The sequence below is a fragment of the Alnus glutinosa genome, chromosome 12 (assembly GCF_958979055.1).
Source record: "Alnus glutinosa chromosome 12, dhAlnGlut1.1, whole genome shotgun sequence".
NCBI classification, from domain to species: Eukaryota; Viridiplantae; Streptophyta; class Magnoliopsida; order Fagales; family Betulaceae; genus Alnus; species Alnus glutinosa.
The window spans coordinates 18712472-18739819 of NC_084897.1; the positions used below are offsets into that span (position 1 = coordinate 18712472).

At 37.4% G+C, this 27348-nt stretch overlaps 1 protein-coding gene across 2 annotated transcripts; it reads right to left on the minus strand.

Moving 5' to 3' along the window:
* Positions 1-172: 172 nt before the first annotated feature.
* LOC133851561 (multisubstrate pseudouridine synthase 7) lies at positions 173-27348 on the minus strand. 2 transcript variants are annotated; one of them, XM_062288015.1, is made up of 20 exons: positions 27109-27348; positions 24868-24946; positions 24575-24775; positions 23989-24203; positions 23591-23663; positions 20746-20802; positions 15298-15377; positions 15149-15211; positions 14951-15038; positions 13349-13452; positions 13106-13208; positions 12757-12830; positions 7326-7390; positions 6961-7139; positions 3988-4055; positions 3642-3702; positions 1785-1822; positions 1579-1647; positions 1186-1489; positions 173-463 (listed from the first exon to the last, which is right to left on the minus strand). In XM_062288015.1, exons 1-20 carry the CDS (start codon positions 27195-27197, stop codon positions 437-439), a joined length of 2037 nt encoding a protein of 678 aa, XP_062143999.1. In that variant the 5' UTR covers positions 27198-27348; the 3' UTR covers positions 173-436. The 2 variants fall into 2 exon arrangements, with proteins under 2 accessions (XP_062143999.1, XP_062144001.1); XM_062288017.1 differs by having other exon boundaries at positions 24868-24917; positions 27109-27258.

Genomic DNA, 27348 nt, shown 5'->3' on the forward strand with positions numbered 1-27348 from the left:
AGGGTCTTAACTTTTCGTATTACATCAGCTCTTGAGCTTTTGACATATCAATTACGTACCTAACATATTTGGTATGGATCGATGTCGTTAGACGATTTAAAACCTATTTTTGGGATAGGTTAGGGTAATCAATGTTGGAAAGGGTGACTGCTTCGATGGAGCCATAGCCTCCTAATTGTAACACAGGATGAAAACATATTTTTTGAATGAAATATTACATGATGCTATTATTCAAGAAACATAGGATCTTATAGAGAAACCTTTACAAGATGATAAACCCTTACATGGAAAATATCCCTTGCAAATCACCTTGCTAACTTGCCATTAATTATTCAAAAGGAAATAATTGAAATGCAATTGCCCTAAATATCTCGCGAGAGATATTATTTTATTTGGGATATCTTGGATGCCTGTAAACCGGGTAGCATCGAGCTCGCTAGTTTAACGTTTTGTGAAACGCAACCTGCAGCAGTAAATAATGAGTTAATTGATATGCATGTAAACCTGCTACCAAAGTAAACCAGATTGGCAATGGCAATAACTTGGTTTACTGAACCCACCCTTGCAAGTTGTAAGGATCATATCCAAACCTGAACTAGAAAGGCTTGTGATTTCCATAACTAGTTGCAGGTTGGACTCTTAGTTTGGGTGCCCGGGATTAGTTATGTACATCTTTTACTAAACATTTTTTAGGACGAGAAACCCCTCCAAGGCAGGGTCACTTTGTGTACCCACCCCTGTGAAATAAACTTTGGATCCCTGTAAAACGCCCCCACCACACGGATCGGGTAATACTCTAGCTTCACCGGCAGGTTGGCCCCAAGGAATTATTTGCACCCAAGGAGATTCAAACCTTAGACTTCATGGGATTACCACAAATACTAATGCCCTTACCACTTGAGCCAACCCCTTAAAAATTTACAAACGATTGCTAATCCAATCGCGTATCAAGCCCGCCCTAAGCATGTATGGACAGGTTTCATACATATTTACTAAATAGAGTTACTTGGGTCTGAAGTTGTAATATTCCTAACTTTAAGATCAATACAGGGTAGAATTGACGTTGGTTAAATATTAAACATATGTGGCCCTTACGGTAGACAAGAAAAATGACTCTTAGAAGTTTCTAATAGTAATATTAAAAAGTCAAATTGGCAATGAGAAAAATTGCAGTAAAGTACATACAGATGTTGAAGTCTTGAGAAGCTCTCTTATGGCCATCGTTGCATAACAGGAAGCTGGGAGGGTAAAGCTCAACTTGAGAGCGAGCTGGGCATCTCTCTCACCCTCCGCTTCATTTTCATCTGATTGAAGCTTTATGTCATTTTCAACATTCTCTGATTGTTTTGTACAATCCAACAGATTGCTGTCCTCATTTCCATTGGCAGGGCCCTCCGCTCTGACTATCTTCACAGGTTTAGACTTTGCAATTTTGTCCAGATCCGTCTCTACTAATGGTATATTACCATCAGTATATGTGAGTAATTCCCTGCAACAACGAAAAGAAAACTTTGTATGTACAATATTATCTGAAAATCAACATATATTATTTTTATTTTATAAAATAAAAGAGCATACCAATCAAAGTCAATTGGCCTTTGAAAAACCCGCCTATAACTTCCAGTCATATCAGTTATTGAGAATTCCCTAAAATAGCCCACATGCAGAACTCCAATAAGAACTAACCAAACAAGAGAGAGAGAGAGAGAGAGAGAGAGAGAGAGAGAGAGGATGGGAAGGAGGGTGATTCACTGAGAATTCGAGTAAAGTTTTTGGTGACCTACTTGATAGTATGTACACTCTCCGTCACGCTGATTACGTCCTGATAAACACAATAAACAAAAGTTAACTACAAAAAGGACATGTTAAACATCACATTTTTTATAAGGGAATAACAAAAGGATAAAAGTGCCTCCAGATCCACCCATGTTGCTTATTGCCTGAAATTGGGCATGGTGATACTGACACAGCAGCTGTGGCAGTTGTATTTGTGTCCAAAGCGTTGATACCCTATTTATCGTTTTATAAAAGTATACCCATAATTTGAAAAGAAGACACCAACCACACAACATCACAAAGCAATTTTCCACTTTTTCTACCTTGATATAGTTTCAAAGCAATGTCCCAAAAATGTACACGAACGATCTGAGACAAAGATGCCTGTCACTCTTCAGTATCTTGTTCCCATCTAATTCTCCCTCATTTTTCATTCTTATACCCGGTCTATATAATGCTCATCCTAAGAAAACATTTTAATTCCAAACCATTTTCCTATAGGTCCGACTTTTATTTAACTGTCATATCATTAGCTAAAGCCTTTTTTTTTTTTTGGTAAAGTACTCATAAGCTAAAGCCATATCTTGGAAAACTAATGAAAAATGAAATGGACCCAAGAAAAAGCATACTTTTTAATTTTGCATCACAAACAAATACAACTCTCTCATCTACACCAAACAGTACTAGTATATCCTGTTTGTGTAACTGTTTGCACCTCCTTCAAATGCCTGTGCTACAAGGTCAAGCCAATCTATATTCGGATTGGTTAATTGTAAGCCGAGACTTGTCTTTGAATATACTATTTTCCAGTTGGCTTGCTGCTGTAATCAGGCATTTATTACACATCTAGAGAATAGACAAGTTGATTACTTTATCCCAAGAGGTACTAGGCCACACACCTTTCTCAGCCTTTTGGCCAAGATCAAGGCTTTGGTCTTTATTCTAATCAGTTTCATACTTAGCTTCACAAAAAGATACAGCTTAGCCTAAGGAGATGCATTGGCAGACCATTAACATGTAAGTTGCTCAACTTTTAGATTATTCGTTTCACTAATAATGTCAATAAGACCAGGCTTGGCAGCATGTTTACTTTACAGAAGTCACAAGGTCCAGCAGGTTTCATTTTGGAGACAAACCTAACTTATGCCTGCAATGTAATGACCGAAAAAAAAAAAAGCTAATCACATCTGCGCTATCACTCCAAAATGACTAGTCAATTTAGAACTTCCTTAAAATTACTTATAAATCCCAATTTCACCAAGTAAGCAATGTGGAACTTAGTACCCATGAGTGTCTTTCTATAAACCACTTACTCTATGTGGGATATTCATCTTCCCAATATGGGACCGGATGTTACAAACTCCCCCTCACTCCTAAACTCCTGACGTCCTCATTAGAACCACATCATGTTGTTAGCACCACATGGTATTACTACGTGGCTCTAATACCATTTATAACGACCCAAAGAAAAGCATTAGCCACATCTGAGCCACATTTGGGAGTTGTGGGTTTGTAGTTTTCTGTGGGTTTTCTTGGGATTTTTATGTGGGCTAGCTTAGTTGTCCCTGTGTAAACCTCATGTGTACTTAGGGGCGCCTTACGCTTTTTTAATGAAATTTTCTTACTTAAAAAAAATAAGCAATGTGGGACTTAGCACCCATGAGTGTCTTTCTATAAACCACTAGCTCTATGTGGACTAGTCATCTTCTCAATATAGGACTAGGGTGTTACATACAACATGTAGGTAATCTGTTGATGTGCCAGCCCAGCTGCTCAAATACTACTATTCCCAAGTAGCAAGAAATAGTTAAACAGAAAATGATAAAACTGCATCATAAGGATAACGTCAGTAAAATACAACTGACCTTTTTGGCCAAATCATGATAGACATTGGCAATGTCGTTAGCTGGATAAATTACCCTTGAACTGCGATAACAGCCAACAAACAAGTCAGACAAGATAGAAGCAATCTGAATAATGTCAAACCAGGTAAGAAACAGTTAATAGTGTGTTTGGAAATAGAGAAAGAATCTCAATTCTTCTCTATTCTTCTCTACTTTTTTTAAAAATAAATCATATTTTATTCAACTTTTTTAAATTTTTTTTAATTTTATCTCACAAAGTCAAACTTCAAAATTCGTGCAGTGAATTAGAATTCAATTCTAATTCTAAAAATTCAATTTCCAAACAAACCACTATGTCTTTCCTCACCCAGGCAAAGGGAGTACAACATCATCAATTGTATAATTTCCAGTAAGGATATCTTCTGCTGTTACAACCTGCCAGACATGTAGAAGCAAAGCTCTCTTAAGATCCTCACCTTATATAAAGCAAATAAATACTGACATAATTAGTGGAGTAGCTGATGGCCCAGAATACCATTCACATTTAGCTTCCATGAGTCAAAATGAGATAAAATAATATTTGCATATCTTTTTTTTATATATAAGTAATCGAAAATTATTAAGTGAGAAAGAGTGCAACCCAAGTAAATAGGAAATATACAAGAGAAACATCTAGCCAGAAAAAAAAAAAAAAAAAAAAAAAAGACAAAAGATCAAGAAAATCAGAAAAATTAGAAATATGTAAACAATCATAGACAGTTGTCCACTAGTAAAGAGTCTTGAAAGTCTTTATCTCCGCCATCGTCCTCTCGCAATTTTCAAAGCTTCAATAATTTATTTTTCTCCAGATACACCACATTAAGCATGGTGGTATCATCTTCCACATTGTTGCACTCTGAAGACTACCAAAATGCCCTCTCCAACTTGCATAAAGATCCACCACCTATCAAGACATAACCCACTCTAACCCACAAAGACTGAAAACAGAGTTCCATAAGGCTCTAGCAACCTCACAATAAAGTAAACGGTGATCTACAGTTTTCCCACTCTTCTAACACATGCAACACCAATCTAGCACTATGAGATTCTGCTTCCTTAAGTTATCCATAGTGAGGAACTTCCCTAAAGCAGCCGACCAGGCGAAGAAAACCACTCTCAGTGTAACCTTACTTCCCCACTCTTCTTACACATGCATATCAATCGATCATTTTCAGGTCATTTAGATACAGATTGTTGTCCTATATGGAATGGTACCCTAGTAGGTAGGACCTTATATAGATTCTGTAACTAAAGTTAAAATGGGGTAAGATAACTTATAGCTGGAATCCTTATATGTGTTGCCTCTGTTTTCACACAAGTTTAGATTCTATAAAATTTCTTTTCATACTGCCTTTTCCTAAGGTGAAAATAAAGGGAAATGGAAGAAATTTTCAAGATCACAACTATCAGTGTATGTCTCACAATCCACAAGTGCAATTACCGGGGTTGTAGTGAATTGTGGTAGCTCTAGATAATGCCATAAGGGAATCGGTTCAACCAAGTAATCTTTCAAATCTAAACTATATCTTATAAGCAATGGACTTTACAAAAGAAACAGATTACAAAACCATTCCGAGTAAAATCTTATAATCGTGGACAGATTTGGAAGATTTAACTTACAGCTCAGCCTGCCCATTCACATAATGTTCCCAACAGAACTCCAACATGATGTAAAGAATCCAGACCCACCATACGATGGGCCATAATATCAGGTTACAAAAATCCACTTATTTGAATAAATTCTTTCCTAATTTTATGGACAGTTGAAAAAACATTTAGCATGTTTTTGGGAACAAAAAGAAAACGACAAATCCACTTCAAATTGACACCATACTAATATTGAGCTAATAAATATTAAGTCTTACAGAATTTGATAAATTAGCATTTATCAAACCTTTGAGGGGTATGACATAATTTAGCATATTCCATAAGACTTATTACTTATTAGCTCAATATTAGTCTGGTGTCAATTTTGTCATAAGAACAAAATTGATAAATTAAGTCTTACGGAATTTATTTTGACATGCCATAAGAACCAAATGATCTACTAAGTGGAGCTGTATTAAACCCATAATTCCTACCAGAATCCAGCTAACTTTCATCAGCTTCAGGCTCTGTACCTAATGACAACCCTAATAGTAATTTCCATTTTGGGTAGCACAGCCAGCTTCAGAACTCTCACCAATTAGTTATAGCATTCAACAACCATGTACACAGTCATTAATTATCAGCTGGTACGTTTTGATCTTCTATATGCTTAAAGAACCAATATGCAACTTTGAACACCAGCAGATTTATTTCTACTGAAAGAAATGGATTTAAAGTTCTTTCTTGTAACTTGGGAGACAACATAATTACATGTTTAGATTTCTTCTACATCAAATCTCACTGGGCAGTGTGAAATGATATGATTCTGGATAAAAATCTAACTTAACATAATTTACATCTTAGATGTAAATAGATTAAACATGCTTAGATTAAGGTTGCGTTTCGCATCCCGATTTCGTAGGCAAAAGGTGCGATTTTATATTGCAGAAAATAAATCGCTTGGGAATGCGTTTTAAAAAAATTGAGATTTGAAAACGTAAAAAATCTACATTTTCAAATCGAAAGCGGGTGCTTTTTTGAAAACGCGCAATTTTAAAGGCTAAACTGCGATTTTAAATGTCAAACTGCAATTTTGCCAAACACTTAACTGAGTTTTTAAAAATCGCGTTTTCAAATCGCACTTTTTAAAATTGCAAACCTAAACAGACCCTAAACTTTAGATTTTATAGCTAGTTTCGCTAAAGAAAACATGCATAGGATGATAAAGGAAAAAGAATTGTACAAAACTAAACCAGAGGAGATACTCTCGAAGGCACACCTTACAAGTTAGGTTGGCTATTAGTATGGAAACGTCTCATTAAGCTTACTGATGGTGAGCAACTAACAAATGTTTTGTTTCTGTTTTCTTTTCTCCCCTTTTTCACTTTTTGATAAGTGAGCAACTAATGAATTTGTATTTCTTCCTTGTAAGACAGGAATTATGTAATCAGATCTCTCCAAAATAATATTTTGCAGGGCCATGTAAAATGGTGAGAAATTGTATAAGAATATAATTAAAGCTTTAGCATCTTAAAACTATTTCAGATATCAAGGAGTTGCTTAATTATAAAAAACTATGTACAACTTCGGAGGAAAAAGAACTATACCAACCTGAACCAGAAGAGATGCTACTAGAGACATCCTACTGGATATGTTGGTATTAAGAGCAGTAGAAAACTTTGAATTATCAAAGGTCTCTGATAGAATATCAAACCTTCACACTATTGTTTCTTTCTTCTGGAACATCTGCTCCAGCAATTTCATCTAGATTATTAGAATCATATGCATCATTGCATTTGTCATCTTCACATTCAGAATTGACACATCCTGTCACCGTTTCAGTATCATCTCCTTTACAATATACCAAGTCTCCCAACACAACTTGGTCAGCTCCTGGAATATGGTGGAATAAAATTGAAAGAAAAATAAATATTAGAAAATGAAAAGTGACTAAACTATTTGTAATACAGCCTCGGCAATAAAGATGATGATATCACAAAATAACATCACATTTTTTATGCATATGCGTAGAGAAAGGCCCCAAAAATTTCTACTCAGAAAATACAAATGATAGCATACCACATTTTTGCACTCTCATGCTTGCTGCATGGTTCCACAAATAGCTTTGGTAACTATGTACATACCTGAACAATAGGGCAGTATAACATTATAAAAGTTGGAAATCAAAATAGCTTTGAGGTTTAATGATATAGTCTGACCTCTTTCTTCATTGTGTCTGTCTGTGTGTGCGTGGGTTGAGAGACAGAGAGAGAGAGAGAGAGAGAGAGAACAGAATAAGTAGAGATTTGAATTTCTCCTGGTATCTCTCACTAGGTTTGGTTTCAAGAGAAGGGGCAGAACAGAAAGGAAAGAGGGGGGGAGGGCGATAGGAAAGGAAGAAAATGGAAGGTTCCCTTCAAGTTTTTGGCCGCTTAGAGCAAATTCGAGGAAAATGGAATTGTATTAATGGGTCCCAACAATTGAAAATTAAGCATTCTTTTTCTCCTCATGCCTTCATTTCCTCCCAAATTGGGAGGAAAAACAATGGTGAGCTCAGAGGGAAAAGGAATCCCTCCCCTCACTTTCCACCCAACCAAAGAAAGGAAACAAACTATCTTCCAACCCTTTTTCCCTCCACCATCTTCCTTTCCCTCCCCATTCCCCCACCCAAACAAAGTGTTAATCCCCATGTGAAAAGATAAAGATTGTATTGAGTTATCTTGGCATTAAATGCATATTTCTATTAGTTTCTTTTTCTCAGATATCTAAAACAATTTACCGGTTTCATGCAGCAGAGAATTGATGTTCTATTCTAACATATTAGAGTATTCATGGAAACTTCATTCACATAATCAAGTTTGTTGCCTGCAGGAGGCCAATACCAGCAATAATAGTCTCTTTCCTGTTAAAATTTTACGAATTTTGTCCATAACATAAAGATTAGATGCCAAAATGATTAGAACTCTTCTTGACAACTTTGTATTCAAGTAAAACATTTGCCACTATCTAGAAATCATAAAGTTTTTTCGTAACTAGAAGCAAATATTCCCTTCCAGCTCAAATCTAACAAGCAGAATCAACCAGAAAATCCACTTTCATTCTTTGGGCAACTAAACTTTTACCAACATGGGGAATTTGTACCATTTTCACAAGAAAGAGAACATTATTGCCAGTATTAGCAACGGCAGGTAACTTATGAAACATAAAACACATGAATAAAATTAGATGCACAAGTTAAACCTGTGGCTTTTAATGCATAACGAAGTAGTTTGTTACACCATTTGGGTAACATTTTCGGCCCCCAAAAAAATTCTCTCTAATAATGAGTACATTTTTTTATTTTTTTTCATATAGGTAAACGCAGATCATTATAAAGCGCAAAAGGCGCAATCTAAGTACACAGAAAGTATACAAGAGAAACCCCTAACTAGAAGAAGAAAAAACATCAAGAAAAACATGAAAGCTAGAAATGTTCAAGTCCACGGCAGCTATCCAGTGATAGAGAGTTTTAAAGAAAAAAAATCCTTAAGTTCCTCTATTGTCCATTCACAATCTTCGAAGCTCCAATCATTTCTCTCCTTTCAAATACACCACATAAGGCAAGACGGAACCATCTTCCATAAAATATTATTCCGACTTCTACCAAAAAAACTTATCTTTTTTGATAAGTAAAGGTTTAACGCTAATCTACCAAAAAAACTTATCCAACAAGCAAAAGTATCTACCACTCGACGAGGCATAACTCATGGCAACCTACAAGGCTAAAGATGGTATTCCATAGGGCATTAGCTATCTCACAAAGTAGTAAAAGGTGATCCACTGACTACTCACTCTTCTTACACAAACAGAACCAATCAACCATGATGAGATGCTGCTTTCTAAGAATATCCATGGTTAAAATCTTCCCCAAGGCAACCAACCAAGAAAAGAAGACCACTCTCAGGGAGGCCTTATTCTGCCAAATATTCATCCAAGGGAAATGAGTGTTATCGTAAGGAACAAAGACATTGTAGTATGATTTAACCTTAAACAACCCCCTCTTGGAAGGTACCCAACAAAGATTGTATTCACCACCTGTCTCAATCTAAGGGGTATTACAAATTGAAGAACGAGGTAAAGAGATCCATCTCCCAGTCTCCAGCCGCTCTGAGAAAGCAAACATTCCACTGATGAGAGTCACTAGAAATCTCCAAAAGATCTGCCACTAAAGCATTCTTACAACGAGCCAAATTAAACAAGTCCGAAAAAGCTACCTCGAGGGCATAATCCCCACACCACACATCATACTAGAATCTAATCCTGGAGCCATCACCAACTTCAAATCTGTTTTGACTATAAACCCCCCCGCCCCCCCTCCCTCCCCCAACCCCTCCTGATATTCATCCAAAGCCCCACTGGGAGGTGGTGTGTGCCTTATAGAATGCTTTCTTCAATCGCTTTGGACATTCTTGAGTTATGCCTAGACGAGTTTTTGACTTGTATGCATGTTAGTAGACTACTGGTAGCTTTCAAAGTGTTGTTGTGTGGAAGATGGTGTCTTATTGTATTTTATGGTGTATTTGGAGGGAAATGAATTATAGGAGTTTTGAAGATCGCGAGAAGACGATGGAGCTTAAGTCTTTTTTCTTCAATACTCTTTATTTGTGGACGGCTGCTTATATTTTTCCTTTGGTCCTAAGTTTTTATGATTTTCTTATTCTTTTTTCTTCTTCTAGCTATGTGTTTTCTCTTGTATATTTTCTATGTACTTGGAGATATCTTACGCTTTTAATGATATCTCAATTACTTTAAAAAAAAAAAAAAAAAAAAAAAAAAAAGGAAGAAGAAGAAGAAGATATTCTTCTAAAGCCCCACTCCATACACCCCATGACCTGCAAAACACCACCCAGCCCACGCGCTACCATATTTAGAATCCATAATCACCTTCTATAAGACCTATCTCTCATTAACACAACGCCAAAGCCATAGCGCTTGATTGAATGAAAGTAAATTATAGACCCCTAACCCTCCTCCAGAGATCAGAGAACACACCTTAGGCTAACTATCCAAATGAAATTTGAACTCATCACTAATACCACCCCACAAAAAGTCTTGTTGCAACTTTTCTATGCGGTTGGCAACACTAACAGAGAGGAAAAAAAGAGATGTAATAAATAGGCAAATTAGATAAAGTACTTTTGATCAAGGTCGCCCTCCCACCCTTTCTTTTTCTTTTTTCTTTTTTCTTTTTTCTTTTTTCTTTTTTCTTTTTTCTTTTTTCTTTTTTCTTTTTGACAAATAAATGACACTTTTATAAAAAGCGTAAGGCGCTCCTAGGTACACCGGCAATATACAACGAAAAGCGCATAACTAGAGCAAAAAAAGAAAACCCACAAAGCAACAAAAACCTACAAAACACCAAAGAAAAATGATGCACTTCCCAAAATTTCTCTCCCAAATTTGCTCCCCAAATGATGTGTCACAATCTGGGGAGCAAATTTGGGAAATAATTTTGGGGAAGTGTAGCATTTCTCAAAACCAAAAACCCTCAAACCCGAGACCCACACAAAGCGCTTAGCTAACAAACGTGAGCCTTAACCTCTAGAACAAGCAACCTTAACCTCCCAAGAATGGCCCTCTTCAATGGCTGTCAGGAGAGCCATAGCCTGATCCTCATACCCGTCACACGAAAGCCCAACCACCAGACCAATATCCTTTACACAAAAAAGAGCCCAATCCAAGGGAGTGATGGGAGGAAGAATACCCAGAGGGGAAGAAACCACATACTCCATATCATCCCTCACAATTAGTGCTGACGATGAAGCCAGACCATCCTCCCCATTATCCATCACTATGCAATATGCCGAAGGAGACTAATCAACCGGCATAACCTGAGAACAACCCAAACCTAGCTTAGCCGCACAATGCCGATCCACAAGAGAGGAACTTGGGTTGAGAAACCCCCATTGAATAAGAACCCTCACTTGAAGGGGATTCCTGACAACAACACTCGCTTGGTTTGCGTCCGGCAAAGTCTGGGCTGCGATCTCGACAAATGGCGGAGAGGGGCGCGGGTTCTGGTCAACACATCAGGCAGATCACTGATCACCGACATGGCCTCGACGATTAGGCTATCATCCATCTTCAAGAATCTATTGTCCTTGGACTTACGATTGTAGAATTTCAAAGGCTTGAGCTTGGGCGCTGACGAAAACATAGAACACACCGGTGAGCACTGACTCGGCAAAGCAACTCCTTCGACGAGCACTGACTAGGCAATCGGCAAATCCAGAATGATGCCATTGGCAACCCCATCGTACCAGAAAACACCTTGCATGATTGCTAGAGCAGGCCCCTCTTCCGAGTACGCCTCTGGAACACCAACAAAGAGAGACGCCCTCGACCCATCCCCTTCCAACCCAAAGATGATGTATCTTTCATCCTGCCAAACGATGCTCTATCTTCTCAATAATGTCATCCCAAATAGATTTAGCCTTAAACAAAGCTCCTAGCGAAAGGCCTAGATATTTCAAAGGTAGAGAAGAAACCCTACAACCCACAATGTTAGCTAAACCTTCCACATTGTTGACGTTGTCGATGCGACCAACTCTGATTTAGCCAAATTAATTCTCAACCCTGAAACAACTTCAAAGCATAAGAATAAACAATGGAAATTGCAAAGATGATCTAGATTTGCCTCACAAAACATCAAACTATCATCCGCAAACAAGAGGTGGGAAATGTTGAAGGCACCAACATTCCTAGATCCCACCGAAAAGCCTGAAAATAGACCCCTACTCACCATGGCAGAAATCATTCTACTTAACGCTTCCATAAAAATAACGAACAAATAGGGAGACAAGGTGTCTCCCTGTCTCCAACCACTGGAACTACCAAAGAAGCCCGTCAGAGTGTCGCTCACCAAAACAAAAATATTCATAAACCAATGTCCAAGGATAGCAAAGTGGACAAATAAACCTTCTCATAAACTTATGGGGCAAAATACAAAAGTAAAGGCTAAGTTACATTTGGGTCCCTCTAAGTTTCAAGTAGTTGTCAATTTGGCCCCTCTTATTTTAATTTTAGCAAGTCATCCTTAACTTTCAAACTACTGTAACTTTAGTCCTTTTGTTCATCTCCATTAATGTGGGATCCATTAGATCTTATGTGAGCCACACATCATAATCAAAACAATGTTGTACAGTATTAGTGGTCAAAAAGAACGAAAACAAAGAATTTAAAAAAGAAAAAAAGGAAAATAATATAAAGGAAGAATAGTTTAAAAGAAAATGAAGAGTAGATCTAGGTGTTTGAATGAGACAAGAAAAATGGAAAAAGGGGAAGCCACAAATATGACCTGCGACATAATGGAAAATGTGGAGGCCTCAATATTTTTTAGAGATGGGATGGGGTTGGATCACAATGGGACTAGGTAGTTTAGAACTGGAATATGACCTACACCATTTCTTTAGATTGAGGCCAGACCAGTTGGGAAAAGCATATTGTGATATACACTGGAATAATCACTTACATCATTCTCAATGTCCTAGGTATAGATTTCAGAGCCTGCAAGTAGTTCCCAGGACATTTCTTCAAGCACTGCAGCTGTATGAGATTATAATAAAGAAAGTGTAACTTTTATCAGGACTGACAAGAATCTTCCTTCAGAACTATCAAATAGAATATATGGAATCAAATAGACATGGGAAACCACCAACAGGCATTGCAGTGAAGATATTGTAGGGAAAGGAAAAGTCAACCTAATGAACAAATTAGATTACAAGAAACTAATAAACAGAAAAGGATAATGAAAACATTAAATATAAGCAGAAGCCAAGAAGAAGAAAGGTATGCATAAGCAACCAAAGTTGGAATCTTACCACAGCCCTTTCAGCAACCAGATGTCGAGGTAACTGCCTCAGAGTCCCTTCGATATCATTACTTTCCTTGTAATATTCCCGTGCCTTCGCTATTGCATCTCTTTGTATTTAAAATTTCAGTTAAGAAAAGCATGCAGAAATTGTTCTTGTAATGCCATAGAGAGCATGCGACAATCCACTTGAGTCAGAAAGAGGTGACTATAAAAAAATTGCCTCACAAAATACAGAAACAATAAAAGGATATCCCCTTCTCTTGGATCAAGAATCAAGCTTACAGCAGTCTCCCACTCTCCTCGAAGTAATGTAGCTCCAATCAGGTGAGTTGGCACGGAACCACTTCCAAAACGCTGATTTCAATTACACACATTTCAATAAATATTTTTGCCAAGAAACAAAAACTGACCCAAATACATTCAGAAACTAAGCTTTTTGGGCCCTTAGGTGATCCAAGTCATGCAGTTAGCTCTAAAGGGCTTCAGCACTGACTGACACCAGCAAGAAACATTGCAGTAACCAATGCCTTTAAATGTCAGACTTCTCTATTTTAATAGAAACAAGATCTCATCAACAGAAATGGGTCTAATGAGATCAACTATAGACTTCCAACATAATCCACAATTAACATACTTCTTTTTAAAATGACAAGTACACTTCTGAAAAGGAGCTAGGTCAATGTCAGAAATATGTTTGAGACTAATAATTTTTATTTTTACTTATCAAAAAAAAACTAACAATTTTTATTTTTATTTTTTTAATGAATTGGAGACTAAAATACTTTTGAGCGAATAAGAGCATTCACAATGGCCTCTTCATAATTTCTCTAAATTTAACTCTCAAAATCTACTTTAAGGGTTTTAGCCAGTCACTTTTTTAAACCATCAAACAACAAACTCTCTAAATGTTTCTCCTTTAAATAAATACTATTTTTAATCATTCATAATAACATTGTCACATGGAGCAGATTTTATTTATTAGAAAAAGGGAGAACATTGGCACGGTTTGCAAAAAGTATTATTAAAAAAATTATAACATTGTCCTTTTGGCTCTTTAAATCTAAAGAGAAAATCTAACAAATGTTAAGTTTAACATTTGCTAAAGAGTCTGTTATTTAGGCATTTTTGTGGTTTTTGTTAAAAATGTAGAGAAAAACTAAATATGAAGAGTCCATTGTGATCGTTCTAAGGCATGTGCCAACACCCCAGATATGTCCATGTTAAAATAAATTATTTGATTTTACAAAATCGATCTTTGGTTGAAATTGGTACTGTTTTACATTCAAGTGAGCAGTGCATCTACCTTACAAGCATAAGGTGTGTCGCACGGGATATCTTAGGTTGTGTTTAAGCGGATGAGAATGACCAACTGTATGAGGAATCTAAGGCTAGACAATAACTTTCCAGTCTTTTACAAGTGGACTACGCAATATTTTAGACATTAGTAGTTTTTTTTTTCTGAGTAATCAATATATATATCATTAAAAACATATGGCACCCCTAAGTACACAAGAATTTTTTTTTTTTTTTTTTTTTTTTTTTTTGATAAGTATACAAAAAGAAACACCTAGTTAGAATGAGCAAAAAGAACAAAAAAAATCACTATAACTAATCGTCAAAGGAGACACATAAACAGCTGTCCACATATAGGTTATCCTTAGTAGAAATTTTAAAGGTTTAATATATTTAACAATTCAAATATGTCAATTAACATCTACTTTTAAAATCAGGATGCACTAAACCTATATCTGTACAACATGAGGACATCTGCTTAATTGAATTTTCATAATGGCAAATAGAGAAAGAGAAGACACACACACACACACAAAGCAAGTGATAACTAAGAAAGTACTTGTAAACCAAAGTAGTTAATAAACCCAAGCCTCCCCAAGGCATCTGCAGATGCTTTGATGCTATCTTCAGAATCTGCAACAACCCCTCTGAGAAGATACGTGAGTGCAGTGAGTGGATAACATAAGATGTTGAACCATGAGAATACCGCATGGAATGGATTACTGAAAATATAATTCAATTAAGGAAAAACCCTTACCGCAATGTGACTGTAAATCTGTTTCCCATGAGCTGGCCAAGAAGAAGTCCTTCCTTGACATAGCTGGACAATAATGCAGCTCTAACGTATGAATGCATCATGCACCAAAAATGCAGGATAACCAAGATCTTAGAACTCATCAACCTTACCAGAAGTCACTGACTTTGATACCAATCAGCCTTTCATTAAGAGCAGCTAATTTAGCCGCACGCTGCTTGAAAACAGTTACCTGGAAAAACAAAAAAGAACTACTCTACTGAAGGCATCTGTCTCCAAATGAAGTGTTATTTTTAAGTAGTCAACAACATCTTTTTTTTTATAAGTAAAAAGCAATTTTATTAAAAAAGCGTAAGGCGCCCCAGTACACAGGCAGTATACGAGAAGCACTAACAAACCCAAAACCCAAGAACACGCCCAAAAACAGCAGAACGCCCCAACAACACCCACAAAACCTGAAACGCCCAAAAAAAAAAAAACACCCACTACAACCAAAACCCAGAGGTACCCAAAGACCAAGCTTGCTGAAGCCGACCGAAACCACAAGAGACACCCAAAATCCAAGCCGACCAAGGCCGAACTACAAAGCAAACACAAAATATAACGGAAAAAACAACCCACAACCCGCCAAGGCCTACGTCACATGAGCCTTGCCTTTCCTACGCCTAAAAGGAACAAAATCGTCGCCATAATTGATGGAGCTGTGCAGATTCAGGAGCTCTCTCTTTCCTTTGGACTTATGGCGCGCAATCATCTTATCCCGCTGAAATTCTTCTTCCATGGCATCCCGAATTGCCATAGCCTCCTCTCCAAAGTCCCCATCCAACACAAAATCCCTATCTAACGCCCAATCCAAGGGCAAACCATCCCCAATATCATCTTCCTCCTCCCAAACCACAATCTCCCCGTTATGATCAAAACCGACAGGCCAATTCTTGGATTGGGAGAATCCATTTCCCTCCACAGAAAAAGGAATGATCCAACCACTCGGAGGGGAGGAAGGTCCTACCACCCTGACATCGAAGACCTCCGGAGGCGAAGCAGAAGGGGCTGAAACAATCGAGCGAGGGTTGAGAAACCCCTTATTAAGAATGCCCTGCTTCACTGGAGGCTTTACAACCTTAACCGCAGGAGGCTCTGCCAACAACACCTTATTGACAACATGGCTAGCAGACAACTTCGATGCTTCCAGAGAGTCTGATAATAACTCATCATTCCATTTCACTGAGTGACCAACCCTAAACTCCCTAGCCCTCCTGATATAATGCTGAAAAGGTTGAATTTGCAGCAAGGGGGAGGAAGAACGAATCTTCACCCCCAACTTAGAAGCCCCTGAGAGAGGAGGAGCAGCAGCAAAGACGGAAGGCCCTAAACCACACGAGCTATTGGAAAAATCCGAACCCACTAACAGCCCAACCGGAGCCGGAGGAGCAGCCGACGAGAAGGGAAGAGCCCTGCCAAACTTTGTAAGGTTTGAGCCCTTCAAAGAACCCGGGGACTGAAAGACCTCCTCCGTCAGAACAGAAGAGGAACCTTGCGCAGGAGACACCGGAGAAACAAGCACAGAATGGGCAACACTTGTACTTCAAATGCCCTAACTTAGATTAAAAAAGATGTGGAGAAGCGACTAATATTATCATAAAGATAAATTCACAACACTTGAAATGTAAATAAATCAGAAGTATAATTCTCAGGTAGCTTTTTATGGCAAGGGAACATGACCCACGGAACAAGCTACCAACTCCTCTTTAGTGTGCTCATGGACAATTTAATTTGCCAACCCATTCAATCTGCAGATATGGTAAATTCACATATTTAACCAAGTCACAACACTTGAAATGTAAATAAATCAGAAGTATAATTCTCAGGTAGCTTTTTATGGCAAGGGAACATGACCCACAGAACAAGCTACCAACTCCTCTTTAGTGTGCTCATGGACAATTTAATTTGCCAACCCATTCAATCTGCAGATATGGTAAATTCACATATTTAACCAAGTCAACTTGTGAACTGATTTCAATGGGCATGAATTCATCTGGCTATATGGAAAGTCATTCCTACTTTACTAATGTGGAGCATTTGGATAGAAAAAAATCGACATCTTTTCGAAGACCGCAAGTCTAATGTGCCACAACTAAAATCATCCTTCTTGAGCTCCCTTTTAGATTGGGCCGTAGCTTTTGTTCCTAATTTCTCTTCCTCTAGTCTTGTAAATCTTGTTAAATTTTTAGATTTTTTACCCCATTATGATGGCCGCTTCTCTTGTAAATTATTATTCTTTTGTGTTCTGGGGCCTTGGTGTTGCGGGTTTTTGTGGGTTAACATTGGTTGTTCCTGTATATACTTCCTATGTACTTAGGGGCGCCTTACGCTTTCTTTAATAAAGTTCTTCTTACTTATCAAAAAAAAAAAAAAAAGCTTTGAAAGAACAGGAACTTAAAACTTGGATGTGGAACTTGGATTCCATGCATAAAGACCACTACTCCACAAGTTCTTGTGGATTATTTGCTATTTATTTAAAGATTTTGGATCTCTACAAACATAGATATACAAACTTCTGTATACACAAATCAGCAGGTTGTGGACCATATAATATTACCACAATGGCCTCTCTCAGTATCGTGGTATACATGTGGGGTTACTCTGCTTATGACTAAGAATTGGCCATAACTGCATGGCCTCAACTATAGAATTTCCTTTCCCCATGCTAGCAGACAATTATATTATAATCAGAACTGATCTTCCTCTTGATGCCTTTCTTGTATACTTCTTGTGTACTTGATTGCGCTTTGCGCTCATTAATGATATTTCTCTTACTTATCAAAAAAAATATTATAATCAGAACTGATGAGAACATCACAACTTTTAAAACCTTATTACAGCTATAAAAAGAAGAAATCCAGACCAGCCATTTTATTAGGGAATGGAAGACAAAAAGGGAGAAAAATATAAGATTAGTAAAAACACATGAGAAAACACTCTTAGGTATATCTTTTTTAACTTGGTTTTTTTTTTCTTCGTCTGAGAGCATGTCCTAAGAGTATAACCAAAGAAATGTAATTCTCTTCTTCTTTTTTTTGATAAGTAAGAAGTGTAATTCTCTATTATCTAATAGAAGATGAGACAATCTAACATTTAGTCATAGAAAGCACTTAGCACTGGGATGCAATAGGAAGATTTCAGCTTCTTTAAAGCACAAACTAAACAGATACATATCTGATGCTGCCTAGGCATAAACAATAATTATTTGGAGGCCTGCCTTAGTGCCTTATGTTCAATTAACATGAAAGTGAATCTGTTGAGCATAGGTCCTTGCATTAATATATAATAGCAGAAAACTCTTTTGCAATAAAGTAACTATTCTTTTATTGGTAAGTTATATATGTGCCCAGTGGGTCTAAACCCATGACCTCAACAAGCAGTTGGTTTTGAAGGGGGGAGGAGTTATTTGAGCTAAACCTCATTGACAAATTTTTTTTTTTTTTTAAAACAATGTAGTAACTAATTTTTTTTTTTTTAAAAAAAGGGCTAACCCTAGAACATGGAATGCTTACAAGAGTTATACTAACTAATAATTTAAGTTCAAGAGTACATCAAACAGCAGATATGTAACAATGCATAGTTATTATTCGATGAATCACAAGTGTAAACAAAAAAGAACATATTTTCTATTTTTTCCCCCAGCAGGCAGAGCAGAAAAAAAAATTACTGTCCAGTAAAGTTCATGGCAAGCAAGTCTCAGTCTAGAAACAGCAGGCCTATATCTGTCTAATCCATTTAATGAGTAATCTCTCTATTCTAGTATACATCACTCACGCTCTTGACAAAGCAAAACTCTACTCTGTTCAGTCAACAACCATAAAAGACACCTGAAAAGATATCCCCAACGCAACATAAACAGAAAAGGCGTCTATTTGGAACTACTCCATGTAGAATCTTATTCCCTGGTAATCACTGTCATGGAGCTGCATGAATTCATTAGCTTTGGTTTTGCATTACCCATTTTTCCTTACATGAAAAATCCTTGTTTCAATCAAACAGCGAATTTGTGGTCACATAATTAAGACCCCATTTGGTAGAGCTTTCCATGCCTTCTCTCTTTTGCTTCAGCTTTAAAAAGCAGAAGCTACTTTCACAGCATTCACAAAGTTGCTTGGGCTTTTTAAGGTGACTCTTGAGAAGCCATCCAAGGGTACCTTCTAAAAGCTGTTTTTCCTTTAATAATTAGTTATAGTGATTTCCTTTTTTTCTTTTTTTTTGCTCATTTTAGTTAGGTGCTTCCTCTTGTATACTTAGAGGCGCCTTTACGTTTTTAATGATATTTGCCGTAAAAGGGCCATGCCTAATACATTTTTTTTTTCACTGTCCACATTATACAGACTCCGTAAGAGATGATTCACCATAACAATGCATTCTAGAAAGCAGGGGAGCGTGCTACTAGGTAAAGTTATGCATTTCATAGACAAAGACCGGCACATATTTGGTGCAGCTTAAGGATCATTATTAACATGCCAGCAGTGTTCTTATCAAAAAAAAAAAAACATGCCAGCAGTGTTACTAATGGATCACTTGATTGTGTTCATTTTGTTTTTTATAATTAATCAAGATATCATTAAAAGTGTAAGACGCCCCCATATACACAGAAAGTATACAAGCGAAGCCACCTAGGAAATATGAGCAAAAAGAACAAGAAAATCATGATAACTAATCACTAAAGGAGCAACATAAGTAGCTGTCCAAAGGTAAAATATGTTGAAGAATAAAGATTTCAACTCCTCCAAAGACTTCTCACGGTCCTCAAAACACCTATTATTCTTTTCCCTCCATAGACACCACAAAAGGCACGAAGGCACCATCTTTCATACTACAACACTCCGAGTGTTGCCAACATTCCACCAACAAGCAAACAAATCAATTACTCATCTAGGCATAACCTAAGACAACCCAAATTGATTGAAGAAAACATTCCAAATGGCACAAGCAACCTCACAATGAAAAAGAAGATGATCCATGAACACCCTATTCTTTTTGCACATAACACACCAATCAACCACAATGACGCGTCGCTTCCATTGATTGTGTTCATTTTCAATCTACCAAATTAATGCCCCATGCTATTGTGTGTTTGTGTGGTTAAAGACAACCAAATCTTGCTTCTATTGGACTTGGGGATGGTCAAGGTACTGCTACGGGCCAAGTTGTAGAAGGGATCGCAAGAGCCCAAGGCAAGGGGAAAAACACGAGGTACTTTATTGCTTAGTATGGCTTTTATGGAAGCTTTAACAATTTATGGACTAGTTGTAGCCTTAGTGCTTATATTTGTGAATCCCTTTGTTTAATCCCATAACAATACGTATTTTTTCTTAGTTTATTTCCTTGGACTTACTGCTCTCGCTTTTTTGAATTATATTAAGATTTCACTCCTACAATTATTAATTTGTTGGGACAAAAACCCATGGGAAGGACTGATTGGATGGTGAGGGTTTAATAAAGAACTCAAAAAGGAACATATCTTCTAGATCAAAAAAGAAAAATAAATAAATAAATAAGCAAACAACATCCAAAGGGCATGAGGACCAGGAATGGCTAGAATGAATTACCCTTTGAGTTGAGATTGAGCGCTTATCCTTCGTACCCGCAAACCCGAATGACCTTGGCTGTCAAAAACATACCAATGAATGCAGGAGGAAAATGTTAAACAAACATTTATCAAGTTTTACATATTTGAGTGCTCTCAACTATTGACCGGCTTATAAAATTCAGAGTAAAAAATAAGTATAAATAAATAAGCATTATGTATCACTCCATCAAAGGTGGAGAAATTATTTAAACAAAAAAAAATTCAGTCGGATGATTTACGCGGCAGTTGATAGTGGGCGGTTATCGGGTTTCTCAGTGGATTCGAGTTCCCATGATGCTCTGATGGTTTCCCACTTATTATTTGCGGATGATACGTTGATTTTCTGTGATCCTGTTGTTGATCAGATCCGAGATTTGAGGTGTTTACTGCTTTGTTTTGAAGCAGTTTCGGGTCTGAGAATCAATTTATCCAAAACTGAGATGGTTCCGGTGGGTGAGGTTGGGGATGTCGAGGAGTTGGCTACTATCCTTGGGTGTGGTGTGGCCTTGCTGCCGATTAAGTATTTGGGCCTTCCGTTGGGTGCAAAATATAAAGATCCTAATATGTGGAACAATGTTATTGAGAAGATGGTAGCTAGACTAGCGGGGTGGAAGAAGGTGTGTTTATCTAAAGGGGGGAGGTTAACCTTGATTAATAGTACTCTTTCAAGCTTACCTACGTACTTTCTTTCTCTTTTCCCTATTCCTGTGGGAGTGGCTAATCGATTGGAGAAGCTTCAGAGAGATTTCCTTTGGGGTGGTGTTGGTGATGAATTTAAATTTCATTTGGTTAATTGGCGTACGATTTGCTCCTCTAAAGCGTCGGGGGGGCTTGGAGTGAGAAATCTAGTTATGTTCAACAAAGCCTTGATGGGTAAATGGTTATGGAGATATGCTATGGAGAGAAATGCTTTTTGGAGAAAGGTGGTGGATGTCAAATATGGTAGTTTGAGGGGTGGTTGGTGTTCTAAGGAGGTGGGGGGTTCTTATGGGTTTGGCGTGTGGAAAAGTATTAGGAGGGGATGGGATACTTTTGCTGCACATGTGAGATATGAGATCGGGAATGGTTCGAAAGTTCTGTTTTGGCATGATGTTTGGTGTGGGGAAACTCCCTTGAAGATCCTCTTTCCAGATTTGTTCCTGATTGCTCGAAATAAGGATGCTTGGGTGGAGGATATCATGCAGAGACAAAATGGCACCATCTTATGGAATATGGTCTTTTCTCGATCAGTTCATGATTGGGAGGTCGAAGTGGTTAGTAGGTTCTTTGGGATGTTGTATTCCCTCAAAGTTAGCAGCGAGGGCGAGGATAAGTTGTGTTGGGTGCCAGCGAGAAAGAAATCTTTTGAGGTTAAGTCATTCTATAAGTTGTTGTCTAGTCCTACTCAGTCTTCTTTTCCGTGGAAAAGTATTTGGAAAGTTAATGTTCCCTCGAGAGTGGCTTTCTTTGTTTGGACAGCTACTTTAGGGAAATCTTTAACTTTGGATAACCTTCGTAAGAGAAACATTATCGTCATGGATTGGTGTTCTATGTGTAAGACAGCTGGAGAATCTATTGATCATTTGTTTCTGCATTGTATGGTGGCTACAGATTTGTGGAGGGCTCTGCTGCAATTGTTTGGGGTGGAGTGGGTTATGCCGGGGTCGGTGATAGACATGTTGGGGAGTTGGAGGGGCCAGAAGGGTAATCGGACTGCGATTCAAATTTGGCGCATGGCTCCGTTGTGTTTGATGTGGTGCGTTTGGAGGGAACGGAATGCTCGCTGTTTTGAAGATAGTGAGACTTCTTTGGTGAATCTGAAGAGAAAGATGCTTCAAATGCTGTTTTTGTGGAAAGATAGATTTAAGTTATTGTATGATTGTTCCTATTTAGATTTCTTAGATAGATGTTCTCTATGTTCGTTTCATTAGGGGTTCCTTGTATACTTCCTGTGTACTTTGGGTTGCGCCCCTTTGCGCCTTTTTTATATATTTTACTTATCAAAAAAAATATATCATTCATCATCACTACTTACGGGTGAAAAAAAATGTCATCAAAATATGCAACGAATGACCATCAGAACCCATGATTGGACACAGATACAGAGGCTGGTTACTGGATACAGCTAATCAACAAAACTAAAGGCACAAGGACACAGATATATCCTGCATATGTGCATGATTGTGGAATCATGGTATCAAACATCTATGTTTAACAATGTTTAAGTGTGTATATGCACACAGGAGAGCAACAGGAAAACGACTGTGATAAGATACAAAACACGTACGTGTGTTTGATAAAACTTTTTAAATGATGCCTTCTTCTTTTTTCTTTTTTTTTGTGATATGAGATGAAGGTGAAAGTAGTTTTGAGTGTTTTGAGTGTTGAGTTGTTTGTAAATACTTTTGTTTTTTACTAAAAAAGCAAAGAACAGTCAAAAAAAGCATTGTCAAACAAGACCGTAGTGAGTTCCATAACCAAATGCATATAATAAAGTTATTCTTCACTTATCAAAAAACTATTCCGTACTTTCAAAAAAAAAAAACTATTCCTTGTGCTTACTCAAGACAAAAACCAGGAAAATTCAACAACCATCCAAAGCTGTGTCAAACAAAGGTTTCATGCCCTAACACCAATTCTAAATGGATAAAAATGTCCCCACAAACAATAGATAGGAGCCGATGGTCAGAGAAAAAGAAGACAAAAGATGGGGAGATAATATTTATAAGAAGAAGAAGAAGAAGAAGCTCTGGATTAACTCTTATGTTATCGTGACGATCCTTATATTCCATTCTAGCGAGCAGGCCGAAGCTAAGTCATTTCCAATAAAAAAGAATTTGACATACCTGGATGCCAAGCATCTTTCCCATCAGTCCTAAGGCCTCCTGTGTCTCTTTGTTCTCCTTGTACAGATGAAATCTGAGTATATATATTGAAAGAAAATTTCAGCTTTTGTTCAAACAACACCTAAGACACACCATGACATGAATAAGAAATGGAGCTTCTGAAGGTAAAAATCTTTAATAAGCAAAGAAGAAATGCTTCTCCTACATTACCTATTTATTTCCTTCCTGATCCAAAACAATTTTCATTGCATATCTTACATTTATGAATTTTATTTTATCAACAGAAGAGTTGAAATGGTTCTTTAATGCATGAAAAGTTGAGATCCTTAAGAAACATTTGACTGGCAGAAATATGAATATGAGAACCACAAGAAAACTGGGAACTGCGGCTCTATCACCTGAGGAACTTGCCAACATTTTCTGCCCAATTTTCTGAACCTCTGCTATCAAAGGGCTTATCACCTCTTTCTTTCCGTTTCTTGGAGTTCCTGCCTTTGTTGTTATGACCCCCATTATTTAATCTCACACGAATACATTTTGATGAGGCATCTGGTCCATCAACCACGTCAGTGACAAGGAATTTGAAGTTCTGCTTAAAAAAATTATGCACTGCCTGAAAGACACAAAAAGTGAATGATAAATGATATGTTAACAGAGAACTAGTAGAGAAACTTGGACTTTAAGTTAACTAAGTACAGCCTGAAACAGAACCAAACCAAACCTAACCTCGGCAATCAATTGTGGAACCCAAGTTCAAGCTTAAAGTGGCAGGAAAACAAAGCAAACCAAACCAATTCTATTGAGATCCTGTCAATTAAGTTCGACTGCCGCATAAAGCATATACATACATTTATTTCTCATTAAGCCTTTCACAAAACCTCTCAAGCCCTCAACCCAAAAGCAAACCACCTGTTAAGGTTGGGTACTGCCGTACTGACAAAAAATACAAAAATGAATAAAATGAGGTCAAACTCCAAAACTAACCGTTCGGTGAGATTTATCAGGATCTGGGGAAAGAATAATTGGCAGCATGCTGTCTTCAACACCAGAATTAATTTGACTAATAAAATCTTCCAAACGCTTGGCATCAGCATCACCAGCTAGGGATCTAAACTTATCAATTCCAGAAGCATAACTTTTATTACTAGCTGTATCATCTATCATCGTCACAGTTTCCTCACCAATCTGAATAAATATAATAATTGCACTATAATCAAAACAAATATAGTAAAATTTATAAAATAAAATGAATCCATCAATTATTCAAGCCTAATTACCTCTGGCGGGGCATCCAAGGAGGTCAAATGAACAACCTTTCCTTCCATATCTACTTCATTTACAATAAAATCAGAATACCTAGATCAAATTCCCAGATAAATAAATATATAAATAACTTGATAGAACTACAAGACAGCACCAAAAAACTGCCCCATGGCATACGAGTGTATGTCTACAACTGTCTTATAAATAAAGTAGAACAATATAGAAATGCCTAATCGATTTATAATACAATGGTAACACGAAGATGACAGCGTGTGAAATATTATAAAGTTCACAAAAGATAAAATCATTGAATTAACACTAATTCTTCAACAACCCACAAGAAAATATTAAGAAAGTATATATATATACATACACACATGCATACCTACATACATACACATACATATACATATAAAAGGCAAAATACATATACATATGAAAGGTAAGAGTAAAGGGCTTTTTAGACTTTATGGCTCAAATTGATGCGGAGCAACGTCAAGAGGCTCCAGTCTCCACTTCTAAGTTTAAAATGAGTCGTGAAGTGAAGAACTTAGAGTGCACGATTAATAATGATGCCAGGGGTTTTGGTTTTAGCCAGGGCAAGGCAAGAGGGCCACTAATGTGATGCAATAGTCTCTGGGTTTTGTGGGTTGGTTATGTTGGGGTGTTTGGGTTTCTTCCTGTTTTTGCGTTTTATAGGTGTTTTTCCTCTCTTCCCTCTTTTTTTCAGTTTTGGTGTCCTTTTTGTATACTTCATGTATGCTTAGGGGCACCTTTACGCTTTTTATAAACTTATTTACTTACTTATCAAAAAAAGGTCCCGCATAATTGCTATTGGTGTTGGAGAAAACTTTTGAAGATCCGGGATGTAGCTAGAAGATTTCTCCAATATAAATTTGGGGATGGTCGAAACATTTTTCTGTGGTATGATTTGTGGCACCCAAATGGTGTTTTTTATGAGGTGTATGGGCATCGTGTTGTCTAAGACTCATGGAGCACAATAGATTCAAAGTTAGCCTCTGTTTTGAGGAAGAAAGTGTTGTTCTGACCACCAACTCGATCCAACAGTTTAGTGCAAATTCAAAGTCGATTGCATGATGTGGAAATAGGGAATGAGGATCAACCTGTCTGGAATTGCTCTAAAAAGGGTCAATACTCATGCTCTGAAACTTGGGAGCAATTCCTCATGATGGTTTGGTTCAATTTGTCTATTCCTCGGCATGCCTTCATCTCATGGTTGGTGGCTAGGAACGCATTATCTACCGGTGAAAACTTGCTTAAATGGGTTTATGTAGCTAATGTTCTTTGCTTATTCTGTAGAGGTAGCATTGAAGGTGGATCTCATATGTTTTTTCATTGTAGTTTTACTAGACATATTTGGCAAGAAGTTATGAGCTCTAATTTGATTAGAAATCCTCAGATTTCCTGGGATGAAGTGGTGGTGTTTGGTGCACAGGAGTTGAAGGAGTGTGGTTTGAAAACTAGTCTCTGCCAACTAAGTTTAGGGGCGGTGGTCTATAACCTTTGGAAGCACCACAATGATATTAAGCATGGCAACACGCCAATACCCCACTCTCTGAGGAGAGAATTATTCCGAAAAATCAAATGGGAAATTCGCACAAGGATTTTGTCTGAAGGCATTCAAGTTTACAAAAGAGAACTTGGGTTTATGTCACAACTGGAATTTACCATTGAAGATCCTAGGGGAGGTGAAATGTGTCTGATAGTTGGTCATTTGCTGGTTTGCTGTATGCTCTGTTTTGCTGGGTTACAGAATTGCTGGTTTGTTGGTTGAAGAAGTTGAGTTAGTTCTGCAGATTGTGTGTTGTTGATGAGTTTTCCATTTTTATTTTATTTTTTTGCTGCTTTGATAATAGATATATATGGCTTCCTCCTTATTCTTCACTGTTACAGTACAGTGTTAGGATAGGGTCGTCTGGTTCTTTTGAACTGGAGGTTGTAAAGTAGTGTTCCGCCACTTTTGTGTGCTGGAGTGTTCGTACAGTTTGCTCATCAATACAAATTACTCAAAGAAGGAAAAGAATAGATCCCATGTTTTCTTAGTAAGAACAAAAAAGGAAAAGGAATATCAAAGAAACTATTAACAAGTATCAAGCCATAAAATTTCAGTTTATTTACTTTTCATTCATTTCTCAGCAGTCAAGCAGAGCAGAAATCTCAAAACCTCTAAGCAGATTATTCCAATGCATGAAAAAGAAATAGATAAACGAAACACTCGAACTTTTTGTCTAGACCTTTGCTTGAGAATGCCACGAAAGCCAGGGAGCTTTGAGATGTAGCAGAAGATTCCGACGTCAGATTCGTCTTGGGTTTTTGATGCCATTAGGTTTTTCAATGATCTTCTGGGGGTGGTGGGGTTGCAGAGCAAGTAGGGTTTTAGAGCAGAGAAGCACCACGTTTCAGTCTAATCTAAATGCCACATTGGGGGTTTTACCGTTTCACTCCAAAACGCAACTTTTGTAAGCCTTCCCAAG